At 46.3% G+C, this 20,000-nt stretch overlaps 2 protein-coding genes across 4 annotated transcripts in view; one reads left to right on the top strand and one right to left on the bottom strand.

Annotated features, from left to right (window-relative positions):
- LOC138192320 (ankyrin repeat and BTB/POZ domain-containing protein 2-like) overlaps positions 1 to 12,954 on the top strand; it is a 19,987-nt gene extending 7,033 nt beyond the window's left edge. For 2 of the 3 annotated variants that reach the window (XM_069139636.1, XM_069139638.1), the window contains 14 exons: positions 5,011 to 5,172; positions 5,551 to 5,716; positions 6,000 to 6,089; positions 6,201 to 6,302; positions 7,613 to 7,709; positions 7,872 to 8,007; positions 8,103 to 8,320; positions 8,391 to 8,569; positions 9,267 to 9,369; positions 9,459 to 9,561; positions 10,274 to 10,346; positions 10,525 to 10,593; positions 10,725 to 10,838; positions 11,957 to 12,954. In XM_069139636.1, coding sequence (XP_068995737.1) covers positions 5,011 to 5,172; positions 5,551 to 5,716; positions 6,000 to 6,089; positions 6,201 to 6,302; positions 7,613 to 7,709; positions 7,872 to 8,007; positions 8,103 to 8,320; positions 8,391 to 8,569; positions 9,267 to 9,369; positions 9,459 to 9,561; positions 10,274 to 10,346; positions 10,525 to 10,593; positions 10,725 to 10,838; positions 11,957 to 12,181 — 1,837 coding nt within the window. In that variant the 3' untranslated portion in view covers positions 12,182 to 12,954. The remainder of the gene's footprint in view (positions 1 to 5,010; positions 5,173 to 5,550; positions 5,717 to 5,999; positions 6,090 to 6,200; positions 6,303 to 7,612; positions 7,710 to 7,871; positions 8,008 to 8,102; positions 8,321 to 8,390; positions 8,570 to 9,266; positions 9,370 to 9,458; positions 9,562 to 10,273; positions 10,347 to 10,524; positions 10,594 to 10,724; positions 10,839 to 11,956) is intronic. The other variant, XM_069139637.1, reaches the window with a different exon arrangement.
- A 5,544-nt stretch (positions 12,955 to 18,498) lies between these two features.
- LOC138192321 (serine/threonine-protein kinase BRSK2-like) overlaps positions 18,499 to 20,000 on the bottom strand; it is a gene marked incomplete at its 5' end in the record, with an annotated part of 21,270 nt that continues 19,768 nt past the window's right edge. The window contains 1 exon segment of the mRNA XM_069139639.1: positions 18,499 to 20,000. This exon segment is cut by the window's right edge and continues 48 nt beyond it. Coding sequence (XP_068995740.1) covers positions 19,896 to 20,000 — 105 coding nt within the window.

Genomic DNA, 20,000 nt, shown 5'->3' with positions numbered 1-20,000 from the left:
CCTCCTCCTCTGCTCTCCTCCTCCTCTCCTCTGCTCTCCTCTTCCTCCTCTCCTCCTTCTCCTCCTCCTCTCCTCCTTCTCCTCCTCCTCGTCTCCTCTGCTCTCCTCCTCCTCCTCCTCTCCTCTTCCTCCTCTCCTCTTCTCTCCTCCTCCTCCTCCTCTGCTCTCCTCCTCCTCTCCTCTGCTCTCCTCCTCTGCTCTCCTCCTCCTTCCTCCAGGCCGTTCCTCCTTCTCCTCCTCCTCTTCTCTCCTCCTTCTCCTGCTCTCCTCCTCCTGCTCTCCTCCTCCTCCTCTGCTCTCCTCCTCTTCTCTCCTCCTCCTCCTCTCCTCCTTCTCCTCCTCCTCTGCTCTCCTCCTCCTCCTCTCCTCTGCTCTCCTCCTCCTCCTCTCCTCTGCTCTCTATTCCTCCTCTCCTCTTCCTCCTCTTCTCTCCTCCTCCTCTCCTCCTCCTCCTCCTCTCCTCTGCTCTCCTCCTCCTCTTCTCCTCTGCTCTCCTCCTCCTCTTCCTCCTCTCCTCTTCTCTCCTCCTCCTCTCCTCCTCCTCCTCTCCTCTGCTCTCCTCCTCCTCTTCTCCTCTGCTCTCCTCCTCCTCCTCCTCCCCTCTTCCTCCTTCTCCTCCTCCTCTGCTCTCCTCCTCCTCTCCTCTGCTCTCCTCCTCTCCTCCTGCTCTCCTCCTCCTCTGCTCTCCTCTTCCTCCTCTTCTCCTCTGCTCTCCTCCTTTCCTCTTCCTCCTCCTCTCCTCTTCTCTCCTCCTCCTCCTCCTCTCCTCTGCTCTCCTCCTCCTCTCCTCTGCTCTCCTCTCCTCCTCCTCCTCTCCTCTGCTCTCCTCCTCCTCCTCTGACCTCCTCCTCCTCCTCTCCTCTTCTCTCCTCCTTCTCCTGCTCTCCTCCTCCTCCTCCTCCTCCTCTGCTCTCCTCCTCCTCCCTCCAGGCCGTTCCTCCTTCTCCTCCTCTCCTCCTCCTCCTCTCCTCTTCTCTCCTCCTCTCCTCTCCTCTGCTCTCCTCCTCCTCTGCTCTCCTCCTCTCCTCTTCTCTCCTCCTCTCCTCTCCTCTGCTCTCCTCCTCCTCTCCTCCGCTCTCCTCCTCCTCCTCTCCTCTGCTCTCCTCCTCCTCCTCCTTCCTCCAGGCCGTTCCTCCTTCTCCTCCTCCTCTCCTCTTCTCTCCTCCTTCTCCTGCTCTCCTCCTCCTGCTCTCCTCCTCCTCCTCTGCTCTCCTCCTCTTCTCTCCTCCTCCTCCTCTCCTCCTTCTCCTCCTCCTCTGCTCTCCTCCTCCTCCTCTCCTCTGCTCTCCTCCTCCTCCTCTCCTCTGCTCTCTATTCCTCCTCTCCTCTTCCTCCTTTTCTCTCCTCCTCCTCTCCTCCTCCTCCTCCTCTCCTCTGCTCTCCTCCTCCTCTTCTCCTCTGCTCTCCTCCTCCTCTTCCTCCTCTCCTCTTCTCTCCTCCTCCTCTCCTCCTCCTCCTCTCCTCTGCTCTCCTCCTCCTCTTCTCCTCTGCTCTCCTCCTCCTCCTCCTCCCCTCTTCCTCCTTCTCCTCCTCCTCTGCTCTCCTCCTCCTCTCCTCTGCTCTCCTCCTCTCCTCCTCCTCTCCTCCTCCTCTGCTCTCCTCTTCCTCCTCTTCTCCTCTGCTCTCCTCCTCTCCTCTTCCTCCTCCTCTCCTCTTCTCTCCTCCTCCTCTCCTCCTCCTCTCCTCTGCTCTCCTCCTCCTCCTCTGCTCTCCTCCTCCTCATCCTCCTCCTCTCCTCCTCCTCCTCTGACCTCCTCCTCCTCCTCTGACCTCCAGGCCGTTCCTCCTTCTCCTCCTCCTCTCCTCCTCCTCCTCTCCTCTTCTCTCCTCCTTCTCCTGCTCTCCTCCTCCTCCTCCTCCTCCTCTGCTCTCCTCCTCTGACCTCCAGGCCGTTCCTCCTTCTCCTCCTCCTCTCCTCCTCCTCCTCTCCTCTTCTCTCCTCCTCTCCTCTCCTCTGCTCTCCTCCTCCTCTGCTCTCCTCCTCTCCTCTTCTCTCCTCCTCCTCTGCTCTCCTCCTCCTCCTCTCCTCTGCTCTCCTCCTCCTCCTCCTCTCCTCTGCTCTCCTCCTCTTCTCCTCTGCTCTCCTCCTCCTCTTCCTCCTCTCCTCTTCCTCCTCTCCTCTTCTCTCCTCCTTCTCCTCCTCCTCTGCTCTCCTCCTCCTCTCCTCTGCTCTCCTCTTCCTCCTCTCCTCCTTCTCCTCCTCCTCCTCTCCTCCTTCTCCTCCTCCTCCTCTCCTCTGCTCTCCTCCTCCTCCTCCTCTCCTCTTCCTCCTCTCCTCTTCTCTCCTCCTCCTCCTCCTCTGCTCTCCTCCTCCTCTCCTCTGCTCTCCTCCTCCTTCCTCCAGGCCGTTCCTCCTTCTCCTCCTCCTCTCCTCCTCCTCCTCTCCTCTTCTCTCCTCCTTCTCCTGCTCTCCTCCTCCTGCTCTCCTCCTCCTCCTCTGCTCTCCTCCTCTTCTCTCCTCCTCCTCCTCTCCTCCTTCTCCTCCTCCTCTGCTCTCCTCCTCCTCCTCTCCTCTGCTCTCCTCCTCCTCCTCTCCTCTGCTCTCTATTCCTCCTCTCCTCTTCCTCCTCTTCTCTCCTCCTCCTCTCCTCCTCCTCCTCCTCTCCTCTGCTCTCCTCCTCCTCTTCTCCTCTGCTCTCCTCCTCCTCTTCCTCCTCTCCTCTTCTCTCCTCCTCCTCTCCTCCTCCTCCTCTCCTCTGCTCTCCTCCTCCTCCTCCTCTGCTCTCCTCCTCCTCCTCCTCCCCTCTTCCTCCTTCTCCTCCTCCTCTGCTCTCCTCCTCCTCTCCTCTGCTCTCCTCCTCTCCTCCTGCTCTCCTCCTCCTCTGCTCTCCTCTTCCTCCTCTTCTCCTCTGCTCTCCTCCTCTCCTCTTCCTCCTCCTCTCCTTCTCCTCCTCTCCTCTGCTCTCCTCCTCCTCCTCCTCCTCTGCTCTCCTCCTCCTCCTCCTCCTCCTCTCCTCTGCTCTCCTCCTCCTCCTCTGCTCTCCTCCTCCTCCTCTGACCTCCAGGCCGTTCCTCCTTCTCCTCCTCCTCTCCTCCTCCTCCTCTCCTCTTCTCTCCTCCTTCTCCTGCTCTCCTCCTCCTCCTCCTCCTCCTCTGCTCTCCTCCTCCTCCCTCCAGGCCGTTCCTCCTTCTCCTCCTCTCCTCCTCCTCCTCTCCTCTTCTCTCCTCCTCTCCTCTCCTCTGCTCTCCTCCTCCTCTGCTCTCCTCCTCTCCTCTTCTCTCCTCCTCCTCTGCTCTCCTCCTCCTCCTCTCCTCTGCTCTCCTCCTCTCCTCCTCCTCTCCTCCTCCTCTGCTCTCCTCTTCCTCCTCTTCTCCTCTGCTCTCCTCCTCTCCTCTTCCTCCTCCTCTCCTCTTCTCTCCTCCTCCTCTCCTCCTCCTCTCCTCTGCTCTCCTCCTCCTCCTCTGCTCTCCTCCTCCTCATCCTCCTCCTCTCCTCCTCCTCCTCTGACCTCCTCCTCCTCCTCTGACCTCCAGGCCGTTCCTCCTTCTCCTCCTCCTCTCCTCCTCCTCCTCTCCTCTTCTCTCCTCCTTCTCCTGCTCTCCTCCTCCTCCTCCTCCTCCTCTGCTCTCCTCCTCTGACCTCCAGGCCGTTCCTCCTTCTCCTCCTCCTCTCCTCCTCCTCCTCTCCTCTTCTCTCCTCCTCTCCTCTCCTCTGCTCTCCTCCTCCTCTGCTCTCCTCCTCTCCTCTTCTCTCCTCCTCCTCTGCTCTCCTCCTCCTCCTCTCCTCTGCTCTCCTCCTCCTCCTCCTCTCCTCTGCTCTCCTCCTCTTCTCCTCTGCTCTCCTCCTCCTCTTCCTCCTCTCCTCTTCCTCCTCTCCTCTTCTCTCCTCCTTCTCCTCCTCCTCTGCTCTCCTCCTCCTCTCCTCTGCTCTCCTCTTCCTCCTCTCCTCCTTCTCCTCCTCCTCCTCTCCTCTGCTCTCCTCCTCCTCCTCCTCTCCTCTTCCTCCTCTCCTCTTCTCTCCTCCTCCTCCTCCTCTGCTCTCCTCCTCCTCTCCTCTGCTCTCCTCCTCCTTCCTCCAGGCCGTTCCTCCTTCTCCTCCTCCTCTCCTCCTCCTCCTCTCCTCTTCTCTCCTCCTTCTCCTGCTCTCCTCCTCCTGCTCTCCTCCTCCTCCTCTGCTCTCCTCCTCTTCTCTCCTCCTCCTCCTCTCCTCCTTCTCCTCCTCCTCTGCTCTCCTCCTCCTCCTCTCCTCTGCTCTCCTCCTCCTCCTCTCCTCTGCTCTCTATTCCTCCTCTCCTCTTCCTCCTCTTCTCTCCTCCTCCTCTCCTCCTCCTCCTCCTCTCCTCTGCTCTCCTCCTCCTCTTCTCCTCTGCTCTCCTCCTCCTCTTCCTCCTCTCCTCTTCTCTCCTCCTCCTCTCCTCCTCCTCCTCTCCTCTGCTCTCCTCCTCCTCCTCCTCTGCTCTCCTCCTCCTCCTCCTCCCCTCTTCCTCCTTCTCCTCCTCCTCTGCTCTCCTCCTCCTCTCCTCTGCTCTCCTCCTCTCCTCCTGCTCTCCTCCTCCTCTGCTCTCCTCTTCCTCCTCTTCTCCTCTGCTCTCCTCCTCTCCTCTTCCTCCTCCTCTCCTTCTCCTCCTCTCCTCTGCTCTCCTCCTCCTCCTCCTCTGCTCTCCTCCTCCTCCTCCTCCTCCTCTCCTCTGCTCTCCTCCTCCTCCTCTGCTCTCCTCCTCCTCCTCTGACCTCCAGGCCGTTCCTCCTTCTCCTCCTCCTCTCCTCCTCCTCCTCTCCTCTTCTCTCCTCCTTCTCCTGCTCTCCTCCTCCTCCTCCTCCTCCTCTGCTCTCCTCCTCCTCCCTCCAGGCCGTTCCTCCTTCTCCTCCTCTCCTCCTCCTCCTCTCCTCTTCTCTCCTCCTCTCCTCTCCTCTGCTCTCCTCCTCCTCTGCTCTCCTCCTCTCCTCTTCTCTCCTCCTCCTCTGCTCTCCTCCTCCTCCTCTCCTCTGCTCTCCTCCTCCTCCTCCTCCTCTCCTCCGCTCTCCTCCTCCTCCTCTCCTCTGACCTCCTCCTCCTCCTCCTCCCTCCAGGCCGTTCCTCCTCCTCCTCCTCCTCCCTCCCCTCATGGAGTGGATCCGCATCGCCGTAGTTCACGCCGAGCATCGCCGCAGCCGATTGGTGGACAGCGATGATGTCAGACAGACGGCCAGGCAGCTGGTCCCCGGACTGGACTGTGAGCCGAGACGGCTGAGGTGAGACGTGTGATCGAACTGTAATCTGATTACTTGGTGGGAAAGTAATCTGATTACTCTGTTCAGGAGTTCCAGTCAGAACAGCAGCGAGGAACGTCTTCGTGTTCTTCTTTTCGTTGGTTGATCTTTAGTTCACGAGTTCCATGTTTCTTTGAGCTCTCAGGAATCATTGTTGATAAAGTCAACGTATAAGTCCTCCATTTCCTTCCTGCAAATGTTTCACAATAAAAGGTTTCTGTCTGCTAAAACTCTAGAGAGCTTTTAATTTGAAATGGAAACAGGAAGTGTTGAGTTTGTCTGACCGGTCGTCTGCAGTCAGTTTAACAAACGGGAGCGGATCCAAACGCGTCCTCTGACTCCGCCTCCGTCCGTCTGCAGGTCCGAGAGCTGCTTCCAGTCCTTCAAGTGTCTGGATGCAGAAGCTGCTTCGGCCCGGTTCCGGTTCGGTTTGGGCTTCAGGATGATGTCGAGCGGTCGAGCGGATCTGATCCATCCGGCCGCCGAGCTGCTGGGAGACGAAGGAGTCGACGCCGCGGACGATCAGGTGACTTCAACATCCTCACGGTCACGACTGTTTCATTCTGATGGTTTCACGGCTCCTCCTCCTCCTCCGGTTTCACGGCTCCTCCTCCTCCTCCGGTCTCGCGTCTCCTCCTCCTCCGGTCTCACGTCTCCTCCTCCTCCTCCGGTCTCGCGTCTCCTCCTCCTCCGGTCTCGCGTCTCCTCCTCCTCCGGTCTCGCGTCTCCTCCTCCTCCTCCGGTCTCACGTCTCCTCCTCCTCCTCCTCCGGTCTCACGTCTCCTCCTCCTCCTCCGCTGCTCCTGCAGGGGATGACTCCTCTGATGTGCGCCGCTGCAGCAGGAGATGAAGCGCTGGTTCAGATGCTCGTTGATGCCGGAGCTCACCTGGACCTGCAGGTAAAAACCTCCCAGCTGCAGCCGCTCTTCATCTTCATCGCCGCTCTGACTGCCTGTTTCCTGTTTCCTGTTTCCTGTTTCCTGTTTCCTGTTTCCTGTTTCCCGTTTCAGGTTCCCGGCTGCTCGGCCCGACACGCGTCCGTCCACCCCGGCAGCCGGCGCTGCGTCGCCCTGACGTTCGCCGTGCTGCACTCTCACCTGTCGGTGGCTCAGGTGAGTCCTTCAGACAGGAAGCTCAGAGCTGCAGTCACCTGCTTCAGGAAATAATCACTTCCTGTTTGCTGTTTGGAACTCTGTAATTGAACTCAGAACAACAGGAACTCTTTAATTAAACCCGGAACAACGGGAACTCTTTAATTAAAACCCGGAACAACGGGAACTCTTTAATTAAAACCCGGAACAACGGGAACTCTGTAATTAAACCCAGAACAATGGGAACTCTGTAATTAAAACCCGGAACAACGGGAACTCTGTAATTAAACCCAGAACAATGGGAACTCTGTAATTAAACCCGGAACAACGGGAACTCTGTACTTCAACCCGGAACAACGGGAAGTCTTTAATTGAACCCGGAACAACGGGAACTCTGTAATTAAAACCCGGAACAACGGGAACTCTGTAATTAAACCCAGAACAATGGGAACTCTGTAATTAAACCCGGAACAACGGGAACTCTGTACTTCAACCCGGAACAACGGGAAGTCTTTAATTGAACCCGGAACAACGGGAACTCTTTAATTGAACCCGGAACAACGGGAACTCTGTAATTAAACTCAGAACAACGGGAACTCTGTACTTCAACTCAGAACAACGGGAACTCTTTAATTGAACCCAGAACTACGGGAACTATTTAATTGAACCCAGAACAACGGGAACTCTGTAATTAATCTCAGAACAACGGGAACTCTGTACTTCAACCCGGAACAACGGGAAGTCTTTAATTGAACCCGGAACAACGGGAACTCTTTAATTGAACCCGGAACAACGGGAACTCTTTAATTGAACCCGGAACAACGGGAACTCTTTAATTGAACCCGGAACAACGGGAACTCTTTAATTGAACCCGGAACAACGGGAACTCTGTAATTAAACCCGGAACAACGGGAACTCTGTAATTAAACCCGGAACAACGGGAACTCTGTAATTAAACCCGGAACAACGGGAACTCTGTACTTCAACTCAGAACAACGGGAACTCTGTACTTCAACTCAGAACAACGGGAACTCTTTAATTGAACCCAGAACTACGGGAACTCTTTAATTGAACCCAGAACTACGGGAAGTCTTTAATTGAACCCGGAACAACGGGAACTCTTTAATTGAACCCGGAACAACGGGAACTCTGTAATTGAACCCGGAACAACGGGAACTCTTTAATTGAACCCGGAACAACGGGAACTCTTTAATTAAAGACACCTCTGGACTATGAAGTGATGTATTTTACTTTGAAACTCATTGGCTCTGCACTGAATAAATCAGAGGAATGTGGCATCCACGGTAACCGCAGTGTCCTCCCGCTGACAGCTGCTGCTGGAGGCCGGAGCCGACGTGGAGGGAGGCGCCCTGCTGGACGGGCAGGAGAACTGCGCCGAGACGCCGCTGCAGCTCGCTGCTGCTGCAGGTATCAGTCATCTTTCATAAAACATCACCGTTTATTTAAGGAATAAAACTGAAACTGTCACATAAACATACTCTAGTAAATAGTTTTCCTTAGTTTACATGATATATTTATAAATGATGATATTCTTGTTGGTTCATGAGGTATTAACGCTGACCTCCTCAGGTCACTACGAGATGGTCAGCCTGCTGCTGAGCCACGGAGCCGACCCGCTGCTCAGAGTGCATCATGGGAACTCTCTGACATCACCGCTGTACGAGGACATGAACTGCTTCAGCTACGCGGCAGCTCACGGACACAGGTGATACTTTTCAAACTGAAAACATACGATCTACTTCCTGTTTGACCTCCAACACGTATGACGCAGAACGACACGTGTTCCATTTGCGTGTGCAGGAACGTCCTGAGGAGGCTGCTGCTGACGCCGCGGCACCGGAAGGAGGACATCCTGTCTCTGGAGGAGATCCTGGCTGAAGGAGTAGAGGAGGAGGAGGAGGCTCCAGCCTCCGTGGCTCCCCGGCTGTGTAAGGCCCGGATGAAGGCCCTGCAGCAGGCCGCCTACTACAGCGCCGAGCACGGCTACCTGGACGTCACCATGGAGATCCGAGAGATGGGTGAGCGCCCGGCGACCTGAGACTCTGCTTCTGTCTCCTACTGTCTTCTAAGAGCTCTGACTCCGTCCAGGTGTTCCCTGGAGGCTCCACATCTGGCTGGAGTCCCTCCGCAGGGCCCGGCAGCTGGGCCGGGACGAGGTCACCGTCTCCCTCCTCACAGAGTTCACCTCCATCCGGCCGGAGGACTACAGCGCCGAGCTGTCGGCCACCGGCCTCCCGCTCATGTTCAGCATGTTGGAGAGCAGCAAGGTATCAAATTCATACTTCTGGTTCACAGACGCTCAAACAGACTGTTTCTAAAAGAGTTCGTAGCTTCAGGTCTGTAAAATGGTTCTGATCCAGAAGTGTCTTCAGCTGCAATACCAGCGAGTGCCACTAGAGGTCGGCTCCAAAAAGCCTCCGGCTCCATAGACTCCCATTCAACTTCTGTCATCAAATCCAAAGTGAATAAAATGTGTCCATCAGTTATCTCGGTGTTGTTAGCTAAAGTCACTCCTTCTTCTTAGTTTTCTGGAGGTCCATCTGAAAATAATCCCTCATTCATTAGAAAAGAAGATTCAAGAAGACCTGTTTTTGGGGGCGTGTCTGTTTGATTGACAGGCCTGTGGTGCAGTCAGGTTACAGCTATCGGTGGGCGGGACGTAGTATAGCCAGGCCCCTCCCCCAGCTCATCCAAATATGGTCACTTCCTGCTAGTGGCACTCGGTGGTATTGCAGCTTCAGGCCTCATTTGTCGGACCTGGAAGCTACGAACACGTTTGTATACCGTCTGGTCCGACTCCGTTTCCCCAGTTTGGTCTGATTCTGTTTTCTTGCTTCAGATAAATGTTGTGCGATAAGAAATTTAGTATAAAGTAGCCAACAACTTGTACTTTGTACCCGTGTCAATGTGCTGCTGAGTTTTCAGATGTTTTCTATTCATATGAGGACTCTGTGTCCTCTGCAGGACTACGTGGTCACGAAGCGGCTGGCGTCCGTCTTCTCTCACTGTTACGGGTCTCCGGTTCCTCCCGTCCCACCGATGGACGTCTCTCTCTCCACTCAGCTGGGTAAAGCAGCAGCTTCGCCGAGCGGCGAGCATTTTTGTTATTATCTAAAGAACACGCGGAGGTTTATGTGTTCGTCTCTGTGGTCTCAGATATTCACTTCCTGAACAATGAGGAGATGTCGGACGTGACGTTCGTGGTGGACGGACGTCCGTTCTTCGCTCACCGGGTGTTGCTGATGTCGGCCTCTGAACGGTCTCAATCTTTCTTTCAAATTATCCACTTATTTGTTTTAAATTTGATTTTTTTTTTGGACTAAAGAAATGACGTTTCTGCTCCAAACACGTTGTTTGAGTTTTACAGATTTTTTCCTGAACATGATTTATTTTCCAGATGTTTTATTGTTAAAGGAAGTTGATTGTTGATTTTTTTTAAATGCACTCTTCCAATGAAGTAACTATTATTACAGAACTTTTACGAGTAAAAATAAAGTGGTTAAAGTAGCACAAAGATGTAAAAGTTAAAATGCTAAAATAAATAAATATAAAGAGAATATAGCTTAAAGAATATAAAAGATTAATTTATACACTTTATTTTTTGTTTGTTTGACGGATGCCATAAATACAAATAAAATCTCGCTATATTTACAGATGTGAAAGTGTTTTAATTCTTTTTTTTATTCAATATCAGATACATTTCCATATTAATCTTGTGATTGATTTAAATCATTCTCTGAGTGTTATCATACTTTAATTTGTTCTGGAAAGAAAATTATTAATTTTTTTTTTTTTTTAACTTTGAACTGAAATTATTCAGTCTGGACTTTTACTGACTTCGGATCCTTTAATCTCTCAAACTTTGACATTTTGTAAAATAACTATTTCATGAGCTTTATAAAGATGTATGCAGTAAATATGGAGAAATGTTAAAACTAACCTGGTGTTCTGATGTGCGTTTCGTCCGACAGGTTTCGACGAATGCTCGCCGGTTCCCCCGACGACGTCATCCACGTCAGTCACATGACCTACAGCACCTTCCAGGTGGGAAACGAACCTCGGACCTCGCTCATCAGGAAGTGTGTCCGTTTCTATGCAGATGATGATGACATCTCTACTGTGGTGTGTGTGTGTGTGTGTGTGTGTGTGTGTGTGTGTGTGTGTGTGTGTGTGTGTGTGTGTGTGTCTGTCTGTCTGTGTGTCTGTGTGTGTTTCTATGCAGATGATGATGAGGTCTCTGTACTGTGGAGGAACTGAGGGTCTGAGCGTCTCTCTCTCTGAAGCCGTGCAGGTGAAGCCTCACCTGTTAGCTGCTGCACTTCCTCTTCAGATTATTTATTTGGTGATTCAGTGGATCAGAAATGGTTTTACTCCATCGAGCCGTGTGTAAACTGGACTGATGGTGGATTCTTCACGTTGCAGCTGCTGCCGGTGGCGTCTTTCTTCCAGCTGCGAGGTCTTCAGAGAGTCTGCGAGACGACGCTGTCACAAAGTGTGACTGTGGAGAACGCCGTCAGCATCTACCTGACCGCCAAGGTAGGAAACACCGAGAGGGCGGAGCTTATCTCTGCGTGTCCTCGACAGAGCTGAGAAGTAAAACTCAGACACAGCATTTTAGATCAAACATGTCACATGATGTGCTCAAGGTTTCAAAAGTTTGGTCTAAACTTTATTTTACAAGCTGCATAGTTCCCTATAATTTATTATGAAGGAGCTGATACATGAGAAAAGGTTTTGTGGAACAGATTTTATGATTTTGAACTATTACAGGTAAAATCTACCCGTCTGGAGCCGCTCCCTTTAATGATTAATAACTTCTCATGTCAACATCATAGGAACACGGTTAATCGTTTAAATTGAAGAGGAGACAGATACAAACAATTTATCTTCATGAAAACATAAAACGTGAAAGAAAATTTAAATTCCTTTGAATGGTCTTTAATGCACTCACTAGTAATGGAAATTGAAGTGGTTTTGAAAGATATTCTTATTAATAACAAAACAATAACTGCTCTTATAAAATTATAATTTCACATATTTGTAGCTTACAAATTGATAATAATTTGAATAGCTAGCTTTCCATGATACAGACTTTATTTCTAGTTAAGATGCAACTTATTTCAGACGAAGACGCCGGCGTTAAAAAATGTGTTTGTTGATAAATTTGTGACGTTGAATTTGATTAAAGTCAAATAACTCTCCAAAGTTTGTGTTAATTATATTCCAGGAAATATAAAATAAATTATGGACAAAATGAATCCTTATTAAAGTTTGTGACGTATTATTTTGTTTCTGATTTTAAATTTAGATCCATAAACTGTTTACTGATTTTATTTGGGTTTATACATTTACGTCCAAGTAGCTTCTGCAAACTGAAGGTTCAACAATCTTTTTTAAATTTTTTTTATTAAAAGCACACAAAATAAGTAATTATTTTGTAATAATAATTGTGATGATAATTTCAAGGTCATGATAAAATAAAAAAAACAACAGAAGTTCGGTGCATTAAATGTCAAAAAATATGATCTAAGTCCCTTTTAGTTTTCAGTTCTGAGGACCTGAAATGATAAATTTATATCGTATAAAAAGAAACGAGATGAATAAACCTCCAGGTTGTCACGGTGACGGACCTTTTCGTGTGTTTGTGTTCATAGCGTCACGGAGGAGTCGAGCTCTGCAGGTTCTGTGAAGGGTTCTTCCTCCAGAACATGAACCGGCTGCTGGACCGGGAGGACTTCCACCGCCTGCTGCTGGGAGGCGGAGGTCAGGACACCCGGGCCGGGCCGGGACAGGACCGGGACCCGCCGGTCCTCCTGGTGGACCTGGAGGCGGCGCTGATCCGCAGACTTTGCAGCCTCCACTCTGCATGTCGGGAGTAGAACCGCTGCAGAACCGGACTGCGTCGTGCATTCGGGAGTCGAAGCCATACCGATCCGCGGTCGGACAAAATGTTGGTGAAGAACCGACTGCAAGTACCGTCGAAGTTATTCCTCCTATTTATTCATGTTGACACGAGTGACGATGAGGAAGAGATGATTCCGATTTATCAATAAATATCAATATTCTGGTTGCAGTTTTTTCCGTCACTGAATGGAGGAACTTCACGTCCGGCTTCAGTAAACTGGGACAATCATTTCTGGGATTCATGTTTCTCGGGTTTCTTTTGTGTCTGAACTTTCCTAGAAATATGTTTTTAAAGACTGATGTGACCTCGGGTTTAAAAAATAGATATTAACTTCGATGTTTTCAAAATTCTTACAATGAATGTTTACTGTTCTTTCTAATGTCATCACAAAAGAGTTTAATGTTTTAACTTTTCCTTCTGAAATAAAAAAGCTGATTTTATCTAATTATCTAATCTAAGTAGGTGGAAAACTGTTCGCAGATGATATGTTTTAAAGCAATAACCCTTTAAAATAATTGGATTCCATAAGCCATGTAAACGACATGGAAATAACGGCTCTGCATTATTCTGGCACCACATGCTAAAGCTAATTAGCATTATTCTAGAAAATCTCTAATAAATTGTAATTCAAATTCATTTCAGCTGAAATGTACAGTTTTGTAGACGCTAGCAGAACGTACGAAGACTTCGTAAAAAAAATGTAAAATATGTAAATATTTTTTGTGAAATAAACATCTAAATGAAAAATTGTGCATCAAACAAGCGTCACGCACGAAGCGCTCCGAAGTCAACAGATTTATTTCCTTTAGCACTGAAGTTGTTCACAGTAACATCACGAGGGGAAACATTGCAGCGGTCGTCCTGCTCGGTCGCAGCGTCCGAGTCCGTTCTGTGTGCTCTGGATTCCCACAGTAGAAAAAGAGGAAAGCGGAGAATGAAAGGTATTGCTTTTAATAGTTCTCTCTGATAACCCAACGCCCGCCCAGCTGGTCTGAGCGGGCGACCCGATCGCCAGCGAGGCCCCCTAGTGGAGAGAATGAGTGAGGAGGATGCATCGCACGGTTACTGTGTGCGCAGTCATTAAAAACAAAAGGAGGAAGAGGACGGCAAAGGAAATACAAATATTAAAAAAAGGAAACGAAAAGGCAAATTAAAGCAAACGCACATAAAGAACATAAATACATAAATAAGAGTGGAGAGAAAAAGGGAAGAGAACAATTCCAACGACGACATGCAAAGAAAAGACGAATGCTGAACATGCAAAGAACCGTACGAGGTCGAAGCTAACGGAAGGAATCCCCTCGTTTTTTTTTAAATAAGCTCGTCAGTAAACTCGGCTTATTTACAGAATGAGTGTTCGGTGAGTTCGGAGTCTTCATACGTACTTACGGGGAGAAGATCCGACATCAACGAAGGGTTCGTTCCTCCCCAACAGGAGGCTAACTCTACATTCTTAAATTACGCTAAATCATTTTTCCAAACGTATATTACAAGGTTTTTCTCTCTCGTCAAAAAAGCCGGAAAAAGGAACAAACGCTCACAAATGTTTTTCATTTCTCGGTGAACCGAATAACTTAAACATGACAAAAAAAAATATCCTTAAATAATTTGACATTAAGAAACATTCTTGACATCTTTCATTATAAATAACTGATAATAAATTAATTTAAAAAAATGACAAAATACAATAAAGTACAAAAATATACACAGCAGTTCAATACTGTCTGAAACCTGCAGAAAATTTAAACAACGACAAAAAGAAAACAATTAAATTTAAAAAAAACGCGCTGACATGATGTAACTGAACCGGAATCTGATTCACGTTGTCAGAAGTGCAAAATGAAAAGGAGACGTTTGGTTTGTGAGGCCGGGTCACGCCGGGTCACACCGGGTCACACCGGGTCACGCCGGGTCACACCGGGTCACACCGGGTCACGGGTCACACCGGGTCACGCCGGGTCATGCCGGGTCACACCGGGTCACGCCGGGTCACACCGGGTCACGGGTCACACCGGGTCACGCCGGGTCATGCCGGGTCACACCGGGTCACGCCGGGTCATGCCGGGTCACACCGGGTCACGCCGGGTCATGCCGGGTCACGCCGGGTCACAGGTCACACCGGGTCACACCGGGTCACGCCGGGTCATGCCGGGTCACGCCGGGTCACAGGTCACACCGGGTCACACCGGGTCACGCCGGGTCACGGGTCACACCGGGTCACGCCGGGTCACGGGTCACACCGGGTCACGCCGGGTCATGCCGGGTCACGCCGGGTCACGCCGGGTCACACCAGAAAAAACGCTCTGCAAAATTCACCTGCGGTTAGCAGTTAGCATGCTAACTAGCCAGAACATGCCAGCACTAACTGAAATGGCTCTTTGATCCCTTTTAGCATTTCGTACATTAAAAGTTGTTGATGTGGGAAAAGAAGCCCTCCGAGCTAGTAAGCTGGCCAGCCGTCAGTTAGCAGTCTCATTAGCCTGGCTGCTAATTGACATGACTAAAGATTAAAAGACATTCGTTAAAGACGCATTTCAAACAAAAATACTATTCGATATTTGCCGAGAACTCTTAATAGACTGGAGCACCACGTGTTTTAGCCTGGTAGTAACGTGTTCTCCGCCTTGTTTATTAGCATTTTGCACCATAATGCTAATTCTGCCTGAACTGAGCTTTAGCAGGCTCGCTAGCAGCAAAGAAACAAACTATTTGCAACTGAAGACTACAATTTATTTAAATTTTTAGTTTGTGTTTATTCACCACAAACTAAAATGTCCCGGGTGTAGTCCTTACAGATCAGGCTAGCGGCACTTAGCTCACGGTAAACACGTCCTTTCGTTGTTTAATGGCGGTTCGTAAACTACTTTCCGCTGAATTACTGCCGATGTCTGGTGGTGGAATCATCCACGACAATAATACGACAAGACGAGAGTCAGATAAACTATTCGATTTTAAAAATGTTAAGGATTATTCGAAAATGTAAAAAATGGGACACCTAACAGCTAACGTGCTACAACAGCGTTCTCCATGTTGGACGCTGGCGCTCTACGTTCACTTGTCGTAAACCTCGTCGGGACAGATTATCAGTCGTTAATAGATTATCAGTCGTTAATAGATTATCAGTCGTTAATAGATTATCAGTCGTTATTAGATTATCAGTCGTTAATAGATTATCAGTCGTTATTAGATTATCAGTCGTTAATAGATTATCAGTCGTTATTAGATTATCAGTCGTTAATAGATTATCAGTCGTTATTAGATTATCAGTCGTTAATAGATTATCAGTCGTTATTAGATTATCAGTCGTTAATAGATTATCAGTCGTTAATAGATTATCAGTCGTTATTAGATTATCAGTCGTTAATAGATTATCAGTCGTTATTAGATTATCAGTCGTTAATAGATTATCAGTCGTTAATAGATTATCAGTCGTTAATAGATTATCAGTCGTTATTAGATTATCAGTCGTTAATAGATTATCAGTCGTTAATAGATTATCAGTCGTTATTAGATTATCAGTCGTTAATAGATTATCAGTCGTTAATAGATTATCAGTCGTTATTAGATTATCAGTCGTTAATAGATTATCAGTCGTTATTAGATTATCAGTCGTTAATAGATTATCAGTCGTTAATAGATTATCAGTCGTTATTAGATTATCAGTCGTTAATAGATTATCAGTCGTTATTAGATTATCAGTCGTTATTAGATTATCAGTCGTTAATAGATTATCAGTCGTTATTAGATTATCAGTCGTTAATAGATTATCAGTCGTTAATAGATTATCAGTCGTTATTAGATTATCAGTCGTTATTAGATTATCAGTCGTTAATAGATTATCAGTCGTTAATAGATTATCAGTCGTTATTAGATTATCAGTCGTTAATAGATTATCAGTCGTTATTAGATTATCAGTCGTTAATAGATTATCAGTCGTTAATAGATTATCAGTCGTTATTAGATTATCAGTCGTTAATAGAATTTCAGTCGTTATTAGATTATCAGTCGTTATTAGATTATCAGTCGTTAATAGATTATCAGTCGTTAATAGATTATCAGTCGTTATTAGATTATCAGTCGTTAATAGATTATCAGTCGTTAATAGATTATCAGTCGTTAATAGATTATCAGTCGTTATTAGATTATCAGTCGTTAATAGATTATCAGTCGTTATTAGATTATCAGTCGTTAATAGATTATCAGTCGTTAATAGATTATCAGTCGTTATTAGATTATCAGTCGTTATTAGATTATCAGTCGTTAATAGATTATCAGTCGTTATTAGATTATCAGTCGTTAATAGATTATCAGTCGTTAATAGATTATCAGTCGTTATTAGATTATCAGTCGTTAATAGATTATCAGTCGTTATTAGATTATCAGTCGTTATTAGATTATCAGTCGTTAATAGATTATCAGTCGTTATTAGATTATCAGTCGTTAATAGATTATCAGTCGTTAATAGATTATCAGTCGTTATTAGATTATCAGTCGTTATTAGATTATCAGTCGTTAATAGATTATCAGTCGTTAATAGATTATCAGTCGTTATTAGATTATCAGTCGTTAATAGATTATCAGTCGTTATTAGATTATCAGTCGTTAATAGATTATCAGTCGTTAATAGATTATCAGTCGTTATTAGATTATCAGTCGTTAATAGAATTTCAGTCGTTATTAGATTATCAGTCGTTATTAGATTATCAGTCGTTAATAGATTATCAGTCGTTAATAGATTATCAGTCGTTATTAGATTATCAGTCGTTAATAGATTATCAGTCGTTAATAGATTATCAGTCGTTATTAGATTATCAGTCGTTAATAGATTATCAGTCGTTATTAGATTATCAGTCGTTATTAGATTATCAGTCGTTAATAGATTGTCAGTCGTTAATAGATTATCAGTCGTTAATAGATTATCAGTCGTTATTAGATTGTCAGTCGTTAATAGATTGTCAGTCGTTAATAGATTATCAGTCGTTATTAGATTATCAGTCGTTATTAGATTATCAGTCGTTAATAGATTATCAGTCGTTAATAGATTATCAGTCGTTATTAGATTATCAGTCGTTAATAGATTATCAGTCGTTATTAGATTATCAGTCGTTATTAGATTATCAGTCGTTAATAGATTATCAGTCCTTAATAGATTATCAGTCGTTATTAGATTATCAGTCGTTAATAGATTATCAGTCGTTAATAGATTATCAGTCGTTATTAGATTATCAGTCGTTAATAGATTACCAGTCGTTAATAGATTATCAGTCGTTATTAGTTTATCAGTCGTTATTAGATTACCAGTCGTTATTAGATTAGCAGTCGTTATTAGTTTATCAGTCGTTATTAGATTATCAGTCGTTATTAGATTATCAGTCGTTATTAGACTATCAGTCATTATTTAGACGTTATTAGATTATCAGTCATTATTTAGTCGTTATTAGATTATCAGTCGTTAGATAGACGTTATTAGATTATCAGTCATTATTTAGACGTTATTAGACTCAGTCATTATTTAGACGTTATTAGATTATCAGTCATTATTTAGTCGTTATTAGATTATCAGTCGTTATTTAGTCGTTATTAGATTATCAGTCATTAGATTATCAGTCGTTATTTAGTCGTTATTAGATTACCAGTCGTTATTAGATTACCAGTCGTTGTTTAGTCGTTATTAGATTATCAGTCGTTATTAGATTATCAGTCGTTAATAGATTATCAGTCGTTATTAGTTTATCAGTCGTTATTAGATTATCAGTCGTTATTAGATTATCCGTCATTATTAGATTATCAGTCATTATTTAGTCGTTATTAGATTATCAGTCATTATTTAGTCGTTATTAGATTATCAGTCGTTATTAGATTATCAGTCATTATTTAGTCGTTATTAGATTATCAGTCGTTATTTAGTCGTTATTAGATTATCAGTCGTTATTAGATTATCAGTCATTGTTTAGTCGTTATTAGATTATCAGTCGTTATTAGATTATCAGTCGTTATTTAGTCGTTATTAGATTACCAGTCGTTATTAGATTATCAGTCGTTATTAGATTATCAGTCGTTGTTTAGTCGTTACTAGATTATCAGTCGTTATTAGATTATCAGTCGTTAATAGATTATCAGTCGTTATTAGATTACCAGTCGTTATTAGATTATCAGTCGTTATTAGATTATCAGTCGTTAATAGATTATCAGTCGTTATTAGATTATCAGTCGTTATTAGATTATCAGTCATTGTTTAGTCGTTACTAGATTATCAGTCGTTATTAGTTTATCAGTCGTTATTAGATTATCAGTCGTTATTAGATTATCAGTCGTTATTAGATTATCAGTCGTTATTTAGTCGTTATTAGATTATCAGTCGTTATTTAGTCGTTATTAGATTATCAGTCGTTATTAGATTATCAGTCATTATTAGATTATCAGTCGTTATTAGTTTATCGTTATTAGATTATCGTTATTAGTTTCAGTCGTTATTAGATTATCAGTCGTTATTAGTTTATCGTTATTAGTTTATCAGTCGTTATTAGATTATCAGTCGTTATTAGTTCATCGTTATTAGTTCATCGTTATTAGTTTATCATTATTAGTTTATCGTTATTAGTTTATCAGTCGTTATTAGTTTATCGTTATTAGTTTATCGTTATTAGTTGATCGTTATTAGTTGATCGTTATTAGTTGATCGTTATTAGTTGATCAGTTGTTATTAGTTTATTAGTCGTTATTAGTGTTTTGAAATGCTGGTGTGACCGCGGCTCGATGGGAAAACCAAACAAAATATGGCAACAGCTCTAAAACAAAGTCACAACTACAGTTTTTGTACATACGGAACATTATTTAGTCTGTACAACAGAATAGATCATTCATTTATATAATATCACCGAACCCCCCCCCACACACACACTCCCCCCATCATACCTTTATGACGACCCATTGAGAGGAACGCCACTCAAAAAAATGCTGCCGTTTACAAAGAAACACGATATTAAAAAGAATTACAATCCAGCCAGCGTCCGTCCGTCCGTCTCCTGCGTCAACTCGAGTCGTTACATCCCGCAAAGAAGTGGTTTGTGTTTTTATTTATGTACATGTGGGAGAAAAGGAAGAAAGGAGCAGAAGGACGTGTGGAGATTCGACAAACATCACTGTCTTAAGGCTTTTTAAAAAAAATCCTTTTTACAACTCTTCCGAGGTGCGTTTGGTCTGCTGGGGGGGCGAGCTGGACTCTACGGATGCGGCTGGAGACGGGAGGTGTCGTGGGGGGAGGGCGGGGGGTGAGGAGGGGTCCTCGGTGATTTTCTTCCGTTTCGGACTCTCTCGGTGGGCCGCGAGCGTCGGCCGCTGCCGGCCGGTCTCCGAGAGGTTAATAGTTATTATGGATGACCCCTGGTGGCAGAGACAAGTCATCACACATGTGAGGAGGACACACACCCACCGAAAGACCCCCGAGGACACAGAGAGGGACACAATGGAGGGACGACAAAGCTACATCTGCTACTTATTGTAAAATACTGATCGACTCTTAAACTGAAATAGCCATTCCTGTTATACAGTAGAAAATTTAGAGGCAAAAAGTAGAATTCTTGTTTAGTTTTCTCTCGTTGCTAAAAGGTGAACGTGAGCGTGTCCTCTGTCTCTCTGAGGACGGCCTGATTTCTGTTCTGGTCTACTCATGCACGGCTAACCGCTCCTTAAGGTTGTTCCTGCGTCCTGCTGCCGGCCGTCTTTGTTTTGTCTTTGCCGGCGGGGCATTTGGAGTCATTGGGCGGGGGCGGGCTGGGCCTGCTGCCGGGGGC

This window comes from Embiotoca jacksoni, unplaced genomic scaffold (genome assembly GCF_022577435.1).
Source record: "Embiotoca jacksoni isolate LCO1_2020_lvr unplaced genomic scaffold, fEmbJac1.0.p SCAF_84, whole genome shotgun sequence".
NCBI classification, from domain to species: Eukaryota; Metazoa; Chordata; class Actinopteri; family Embiotocidae; genus Embiotoca; species Embiotoca jacksoni.
Note: the sequence above shows the minus strand (reverse complement) of the source record. Positions and strands in the feature narration are given on the sequence as shown.